This window comes from Telmatherina bonti, assembly GCF_933228915.1.
Source record: "Telmatherina bonti genome assembly, chromosome: 5".
NCBI classification, from domain to species: domain Eukaryota; kingdom Metazoa; phylum Chordata; class Actinopteri; order Atheriniformes; family Telmatherinidae; genus Telmatherina; species Telmatherina bonti.
In genome coordinates, this window is record NC_136623.1 from 24,727,584 (window position 1) to 24,736,872 (window position 9,289).

Consider the following 9,289-nt stretch of genomic DNA (forward strand, 5'->3'; position numbering starts at 1 on the left):
CAGTGAAAAGCTTTTTTCTCATCACTGTTTTTGCTTTCATTTAGAGAGACAACATGGTACTTACTTTTTACCGCAGATTGAAGAAGTAAAAGTTGAAGCACTTGAGGATATGTTTACAGCACCTTGTCTTAGGTTTTTGTGATTAATCAATTTATAGAGCATCTGGATAATGCAGATAATTGATATGCTTCCTATTTGTGACTGTGCTTTTTTTGTGTTTCTGTTTTCATTTAGACCCACTCAGACGTTGAACAGCTAGCACCCTAAGAACCAACAAAGAAGATGTGGGGAAGACCTTGGGAGAATTGTTAGAATGGCTAAGGGAAGACGGAAGCAGAGCTGCTTTGCATTGAGAGAGCGTCTTTGTTTACCTGCTTCCATGGAGCTCCAGGGCACTTTTTAATGATGTCTCATTTGGTCCTTTTCAATAACTCTTGGCCCAAACAGAAAAAGATTCTCTATTTTGATTTAGAATTCAGTCTGTCGATGTTTGCCAGCCTCTGACCACTCTGCTGCCATGCGGTTGAACCAATGAGGCTCAGAGAGCCTTTCAAGAAGCGTCTGTAAGGTCTCCTCCCCACTCTATGGAGGCTGAGCACAGCCGTCCGGCTGATGGGGAGTGCTCTGGAAGGCAAGGGCAGCAGCATGTAACGGCTGAATCTTCATTAGGATCTTGCCCATCTCAGCAACCCCAACAGGCACCTATTCCTCGCCCTGTACACAGAGCCTTGGGCCATCTACAAAAACCAAAACGTACTAACCTGCTTCGTTTACAGCAGCAGCAAGCAGCAGCATGGCAGCATCCAGACACCCCAGGTCCTTCAGGAGGCAGCTTCTTCTCTACAGCTTCCTCCTTGGGCTCATCCCTCCCCTCTACTTCCTCCACCCAGGCTGAGAGTGGCCATGGAGTGCCATATCACTCAAGCCAAGAAGGCCTAGAAGGCTTCAGCTCACCTAGAAAGGGGGAGAAAAAACCACAAAAACCAGGGAAATATGTATGCACTTACTGTGGCCGTCCATGTGCCAAGCCAAGTGTTCTTCAGAAACACATACGCTCCCATACGGGAGAAAGACCCTACCCTTGTACACCATGTGGCTTTTCTTTTAAAACCAAAAGTAACCTGTATAAGCATCGCAAATCTCATGCCCATCGCATTAAAGCAGGTCTGGCATCCAGCCGTGATGAGCCAAGTTTTAGTGGACCAGAGGGCAGTGGTGTTGGAGAAGACCCTGAGGAGCATACAGAGGGAGAAAGCACAGAGTCTGAAGACGAGACCCGTCAGGATAAAAAATCATCTTCTAAAGAGATGCTCAGGCAGCAGAAAAAAAGTGGTAAGGAGCGGCTTAGAGGCTCAGAGGAGGGCCAAAGGCCTGAGGACTCTCAGGCCATCAAACAAAGACTAGCACTAAGGCTTAGTGAAAGGAAACGTGGCCCCATGGCTTCTCCAGATGACCCCCCTTCCTCCCTCTCCACCTCATCTTCTTCCCAAGGCCCTGGCAGTAAAGGCAGCACAGAATCTGGCTATTTCTCTGGATCAGGCAGTACTGACCTGTCCCAAGTTAGCCCACCAAGTTCCAGTGCCAAAACCTATGCAGAAATTATTCTAGGAAAATATGGAAGACTTGGAGGGCAGCAACGCAGTCCCCACCAGCAGCGGCCTCATTCTTCACATTCCTCATCTTCAGGAACTGAGGAGAAGAGCATTCCGTTTGCTGTTCCCAAGACACAAGTAATAGAACACATAACCAAGCTCATCACTATCAATGAAGCAGTTGTGGACACCAGTGAGATTGATAGTGTAAAGCCCCGACGCTCCTCCCTTTCCAGGAAGAGTAGCATTGAATCACCAAAATTCATTGCCCCTAAAGATCCCTACACATTTGACCCTAAAGGAGAAGGGGCAGGCCCCAGCGGTTTGAGGCACCTCCAGAACCTTGAAGCAGACCCATCCAGTACACAGGAGATGTCAGCAGTGCCTCTTCTTAGAAGCCACTCAGTGCCATCCTCTAACAGTCAAACAGAGTCCAGCACCTCTGGCACCATGTCTCCCAGAGGTTTCCGCCTTTGCCAGTCATTTGATGAGCAGCAAGCAGTGGTGGCAGAGATGAGAGGGGCCCAACGGATGCTCAGACGCCAGCCTGCCATAGAATTTCCCTTGGGAGCAGAGTTATTGTTGGAGGAGGCCAGTCCCACGTCCTCACTCTCCTCAGCTAGAGGCACTGAAACAACCAAAAAGCCACAGCAGCAACAACATCAAAAAAGTCTCAGTGTGTTTGAATGTGCAACATGTGGGTCTAGCTTCCAAAACAGTGAAGACTATGAGGCTCACAGAGGGATATGTCCAGCACCGGAACAAGAAGCCAGAGGTGCAAGTAAGACATGCAGGGAGGATCGACCTTTGATGATGCACTATAAGTTCAGAGCTCTGGCCATGGCTGTAAGGAAGAGGAGGAAAGAGGAGAGTCTGGAGGAGGATCCTCCCAGCCCTGGATCGGTACCCATGTCAGGCAGCTCTGCAGGTCTCATTCCAGCGCCAAGTAGACCAGAACACACCCACTCAGGTTTGTTTGCAAATATTTCCAGTAATAAGAAATACAATTAAGTAAGTGACATCCTTTTCTTTGAAACCCTTTCATCATAATTTATTTTTATATGTGCAATACCCAATAATAAGAGTTTTAATGAGCAGAAATTAAAGTTACTTTGTGGAAAAACTCTCAAAGTATTTGCAAATAATTACTGCTTATAAACACTTTAACAATAAAATATTATGAGATCATGTTTTTTTCCTGTTTCTGTCTAGGTGTTACCGTACAGACTGAGCCAAACCAACAGCAGCAGCAGCTGCAGCAGCAAGACAGGAAGGGTGTGTCTGTCATCCAACACACTAGTTCTTTTGAGAAACAGGAGAGTATATCTATGGAAAGCCAGGAGCTAGACCTCAGAGAGCATCAGCAAACACAGCAACCCGAGCCAAAACAGTCACCTTCCACATCCCGTCTCATTCGCCAGCCAAACATCCAAGTGCCAGAGATCCTTGTGACTTTGGAGCTTGATGCTGACATGCCATCTGTGTCACCCCCAGTGACAGGATCCTCTTCTAAGGTACATGACTCTTTAAAAGGCCATTTGCATTGTATTTTATGTCATGTGAGTAATTTAATGTCCTTTAATCTCATATAAACAATTTGAGTGAATCAACTATATCTGTCTTAGGAGGCAGAGAGAGTAGAGGAGTTCCACTGGCCTCAGCGTAGCCAGACTCTTGCCCAGCTCCCTGCAGAGAAGCTGCCACCGAAGAAGAAAAGACTTCGCCTAGCAGAAGTTGCCCAGTCTTCTGGAGAGTCAAGCTTTGAGTCTTTGTCTCTGCCTCGCAGTCCCAGTCAAGAGAGCAACATCTCAAGCCATTCTGCTTCTTTTGATGAAACGGGACGATCAGAGCCAGCAATCTGGGCCTCCAGCAGCCAAAGCTCCCAGATGCTGATGGTGCCATCCACTTCTCAGCAGCACCACCAAACTCACAAAGAGATGAGACGTTCTTCCTCAGAGCAGGCCCCAGCTAGCCCTCAACAAGCAGAGCAGATCTCAGAGACAAGAAGTAAATCCTTCGACTATGGATCCCTGTCCCCTCAGCAGTCCAGTTCCTCTTGGAAAGAAAGAAGAAAATGTCTTCTTACTTTACCTGCCTCCTTAGGTGAACCTGAACATGACATGGGGAGCAAAATTAATCAGTTGTCCAGAGTAGAAAATCTCAATCCTGACCCCTCCCTTTCCAGCAATCCTTTGTACTCTGCTGAGGTAGGCTCCTGGTTTCACCAGGAAGCTCAAGGAAAAGCCTTGCAGGTGTTACCGCAGCAAGTCCCATCCTCTCAGGATCTGCTGCCTTTGCAGTCCAGAGGCCAGCATCCTTTCCCCCCAGTACCACTGTCACAGATACTACCCATAACCACAGCCATATCTGAAGTACTATCAACCCAAGTTATCCACAGAGCATTCTTACATTCACACACAGGATCTCCAGCTATACAGATACATCCAGCCCAGATCCCCATGACGGAACGGTTGAGAATTCCTCTGCATCAGCTTCCTCCCCTAGTTCCTCTACCCTTCTCTAATAGGACTAGAGCTAACCAGGCTCTTTACCTGCCTGTTCCTCCCAGACTCACCACACATGGTTCTTCCTCATCCACTCCTGAAAGCAGACCCTCCATCTCCTCTATGTCCTCTGCCCTAACCCATCAGTCTGTTGTAACTATCTCCTACCACCATCCACGTCCAGTCATAGCCACCTGCCTGGCACAACTTACACCAGTAGTGTCCCTTGTGGTACCCGTGCGCCTGCAAACTCATAGACCTACCTTTGCCAGTGCCATGTATACCACCCTGTCCCAGATTTTGGCTTCCACTCGCTCACAGGAACCAACTTCTTGTACAACTATGGTTATCATGAGCCAGCTAGAACGGGAAAAGCTCCAAAGGACCTACCTAAAGGTCCCTTCTCCAGACATCAAGGGCCTCCTTCCTCTCTCTCTGCCAACAGCGCTGGCATCAGGCTCTGGGGAGGAATATGGTCCACTGGGGTCTGGAGGAAGCAAACGCATGCTTTCGCCAGCGGCCAGTCTTGAGCTCAGCACAGAAGCTCAGCGTCATCAGAAAAGGGTGAAAGAGGAAGAAGAGGAGGAGGAGGAGCAACATAAGACAGGAGAGGAAATAGAACCAAAAGTAAGTCAGGGGGGAGAAATTAAAGCTACCAGGAAAAAACTGGAAGACAGTGAAAGGAAACAAGCAGATATGTTAGAAGGGACAACTGTGAAATTAAAGGAGGTACAAGAACAAGTACCAAGGGAAGATAATGGGGAAGAAAAGGAGGGAGATAATGAGTTAAGTAAGAAGACAAGTAAAAAAAAGGAAGATGTGCCCACTGTGGAAGAAGGGAGACCTGGCAGCCCTTCATATCCCAGCCTTCACACTTCCACCTCAGTCAACTGGTGCTACCTGAAGTATGTCAAACCCAACCCATCGGCCCAGAGGGACCCTCGTACCTCAGTTTATTCTACATGGAGCATCAGTGCTCACAACCCCAACCTGCCAGGCCTTAGCACTAAGGTGGTCCTGTCTCTACTGTGCTCTAAACAGAAGCACAGTTCTGAGACATACACAATGGCCACTGCTTCTACCCCAACCAGAGGAAAACTGTCCGGGACAAGCAGCAGGACACCACATGTGTCAGAGGTAAATGTATACACAATATATCCTATTTTTGTAGCCTTGATATATCATCCAATTACTGTGCTTATAGGGAAACCATAGTTTTATACATATCAGTCTGTTTTGCTTGTGAATATTGCCAGTTAGTTGGCAATTAAACTATTAACATTTTACTTTGAGTTTTTCTTTCATTTGTCTTGAGTGTAGGTACATGCCACACCATCCAGTACTCTCACCGAAGTAAAGGATCAGAAAAGGCATGGGAAGGAGGAAAACAAAGCAGCAAGAGAAGAGGAATGGGCTTCCACCTCCAAACAGGGCGAGTCTTCTCGGGTTCGCATCTTTGAAGGAGGGTAAGGGCTGCAAGAGTGGGTTTTTCCATCTTTGTGTTCAGTATTTTCGAATTATGATAGTGCTTCATTACATGAGTTCTTCGGCCCGATGACAGCAAGGCAACTATGGAGAGCGGACAAGTGCACGGAGAATTAGAGTAGCAGATGGAGGCAGAGGGGCCTGCAGGGATTTCATTTGTACCTGTAGCCAAGCTTTTTCTTCTCATTGCTGGCACGAGTGTTTGTGTTTACGATGTGTTAATTTAGGGAGATGGCAGTGTGTTGGTGTGAGCATGCATGTGTGCATGAAGTGGAAAAGGTTGTCTCAACGTCACTTTTTTAAGACTCTTATTAAAAACTTTTTATGGTTACAGAAAGTGAAAACAACTGTAAAAACAAAGAGGCACAGTATGGACTGATCTGCAAGCAGTCACACACACACACACACACACACAGTCATGGGTGTTGTTTTATGTGTGTGTGTGTTTTATGTTTGCCTTCAGACCTGTGCACACTCTCAGATTAGCACTTTTTTTTTTTGTAAATGTCTGAGGGATCTGATCCATTGCAGCCTGTCCACTTCCCCTGATTCTCCGTGTTTAGAGATTAAATTTCCCCCAGGAGCTGATTAGAAGCAGATCTGTTCACACTGAAGCAAAAGAAAGAAAGAAAGAGAGAAAAAACATGGAAATACTAGAGCAGTGAAACGGTGGTAACACCTTACTTTATTATTTTCAAGGCATCAATTATTTATGGATGTTGCACGGGCATTGCAGAAATAATCTGAGATTTGTGTGTACGTATGTCAACACTTCCCCTTAAGTCAGTGTTTTTTTGTTTATGTGCACAACAGATTGAGAGAGAAGTTGTCTGCTTAACAGCAGATAAGCCACTAATTACCAGTCTTTATCATTTTCAGCCACGCATTAAACACACTCAGGAAGTGCAATTTTATCCATAAACAGCCCACAGCTTTCCTGTGTGTCCCCATTGTACCACCCTTCTCCCTCAGCTCAGGCTGCCTGTTTCACACTGGCAGCTCTTCCACTTTTACTTCCACTAAGCATTATTTCTTGGCATTCTCTCCCAGCCTCCTCTGAGTCTTCTCTCTCTCTGTGTATTTCCATCCCTTGATGTCCTTCTGCATTTTCTCCATGCATGCAAAAAAAAAAAAAACCAGCAACTCCGTTTTCAACACAGTAGAATGTTTTGCTCTCTGACTTTGTTAGTGCTCATTATCCCCATCTTCCTTCAGTCAAGACTTTGAAATCATGAATATGTGCAACTCCAGCGCACTTTTTCATGAAAATGCATCTTGCTGCTTTGTTTGGGCTGCAGTGACTTGCCACCTTTTTTATGTCTGTAGGTATCGCCATAGAACTTGATATTTTCCTCTTAGTAGCAGACATTTTAACCAATTAAGTAATAGCAGCTGTCTTTGTGGCAGCACAGGTCTGTGAAACACTGTCTTTGCTTTCTCTCAGTGAGCACAAACTGATCTACCCTCCTCCGGATTATGTGACAAAATGTAAATTGATTTCCATGGTTTTAGTGGCTAACATAGCAGATTTGTCCTAACATTTTAACCACACTGGTGAGCTGGTTGGGTCATTCTTCAGCTAGTGTGCAGTATTAGAGTAACACACATACAGAATAAGTCAAAATGATTTGTTAAATCAAATTCTTTTCGGTCTAATTGGAGACTGAAGTAGCTACTGCAACAATTTGTATTATTGTTCTGTGCTTCTGCACCGAAATTCAGAAAATTTATCTGAGTAAGCAGTCAGTAACTCTCTGGTTGTGCTGTCCTTTCCACAAATCTGTCTCTATATTGTCTACCAGAGACTTGCTGCAAATTTAAAACCTGATAAGTGAAGTGAAAAAGCCTTTTTTTCCCCTTTTCTTTCCTGAGATGTGGGTGGATATTTTTAGCAGTGACAAAAAAAAAAAATCCATGCCACTTAAACAGTAGCCAGCTCCTGATTAAAAACAACAGAATGTCACCATTGGGATGTGTTTGCAGTGTTATAATGTTCTGATATGGTCTTGCTAGTTCTGTCATACAACAGGGAGTATTGTACATGTGGTGGTTATCCTGTAATTAACACAGCACACGTTGGATGTTTACACCTCAGAATGGATTGTACATCTCCTCAAGAGTGGTGTGAGGAGAGCTGGAGATTTTCATAGAGGACAATTCATTCAGATATAAAACATCTGTGGTCCACAGTGCGTGCAAATAGCTTTTTTGGTAAACAAGAAAATTGCTAGAAAAGTGCATAAACAATGTTTTTATAGACTAGACCTAAATGTGTTGCTTGTTTTTTATATGTTGTGTCTATTTTAGGTTGTTGGCTGTGGCCAGGCTTCCCTTCCCTCTCTTTAGCTGCTGCTGTTGTTGGCAGGGCCACCCGATCACAGCAGAATAGCTGGTATTCTTTGTGCTCCCAGGGCGTAGTGGAGGGTACAGCCAAGGGATTCAGTGCTGCTGGGCTTTTGGTGGGGCTTCCCCAACCCGCCTCCATAAAGAAAGCCTTGTTTACTCATTCCTTATATGTGTGCATCTTTTGTGTATTTTGCACATGCACCCATTGACTTTCATCATTGGTATTAAAACTGCTCTGATCAATATTGTCATTAGAAAAGTGGGTTAGATGACTGTGTAATGAGGGACCTCACAGAGATGAAGCCACAGGGATATATCAGCCAACTTTGCAGTTACCCTCAATTCTAAAGAGCTCCTTTGAGTCTCTTTTGTTCTGCGTTTTTTCACCTACGAAGATTACAGTCATTGACATTGTTTTCCAACAGCTGTTTTTCAGGGGAAAACTGCAAACAAAAGGGTACATTTAGTAGTTAGACAGATATTTTTAAAGGAATACCAGAAAGATGCTGACATGAGAATAAATACTGGGACTAGATTTGTGGCACGGCCATGGACTCAGCAAAGAATTAAAATGTTTAAGATGATGGTTGCTGTACTAGAAGTGGAAATAACAGTGTGATGATACAAAGTGATAGCTGCCAGTTATCCAGATGTTAACAAATGTGTTTTCAGGTCTGAAATTTCAAAGGTTCCAAGTGCAGATTTTGGAAAACCTTTATTAGCTGCAGGTACCTTCCCACTGCCATACACTCTAGGCAGTGATACAAGTCCCAGCTAATGTAAAATGGCAGCTAGCACCGAAATAACAAAAGTAGTTGAATTTGAGAAAACATTGTTTTGCAAAGACACTAGTTGTCCTTTCTGCTTGCCAGACAAGGTCCTTCGAAAATCTTAGCTATCAAAAGTCACATTCCTTCATTGTTCATTCATTTTGCTGCTGGTCCAAAAGCAATCTGTTGCCAGTGGTGTCTACGTCGACAAATATTTTTTACTATATAGATTCAACAGATAAGCCAACTGTCATTGAAAAACTTTACTTTTTATTTCTGCTCTAGAAATAGTTGCTATAGGTTTAGCCTACACATTATCAAGATGTCAACACTGGTCCTTAATTTATACTTGTCTAATTTAGTCTTGTATAATTTTATATATATATATATATATGTGTATATATATATATATATATATATATATATATATATATATATATATATATATATATATGTATGTATGTATGTATGTATGTATGTATGTATGTATGTATGTATGTATGTATGTATGTATGTATGTATGTATGTATGTATGTATGTATATATATATATATATATATATATATATATATATATATATATATATATATAT

The 9,289-nt window shown here is 43.8% G+C and overlaps 1 protein-coding gene across 1 annotated transcript in view; it reads left to right on the forward strand.

Annotated features, from left to right (window-relative positions):
• Nucleotides 1–584: 584 nt before the first annotated feature.
• Nucleotides 585–9,289, forward strand: part of hivep3b (HIVEP zinc finger 3b) — a gene marked incomplete at both ends in the record, with an annotated part of 11,675 nt that continues 2,970 nt past the window's right edge. The window contains 4 exons of the mRNA XM_079241132.1: nt 585–2,562; nt 2,805–3,106; nt 3,218–5,233; nt 5,417–5,562. Coding sequence (XP_079097258.1) covers nt 585–2,562; nt 2,805–3,106; nt 3,218–5,233; nt 5,417–5,562 — 4,442 coding nt within the window. The remainder of the gene's footprint in view (nt 2,563–2,804; nt 3,107–3,217; nt 5,234–5,416; nt 5,563–9,289) is intronic.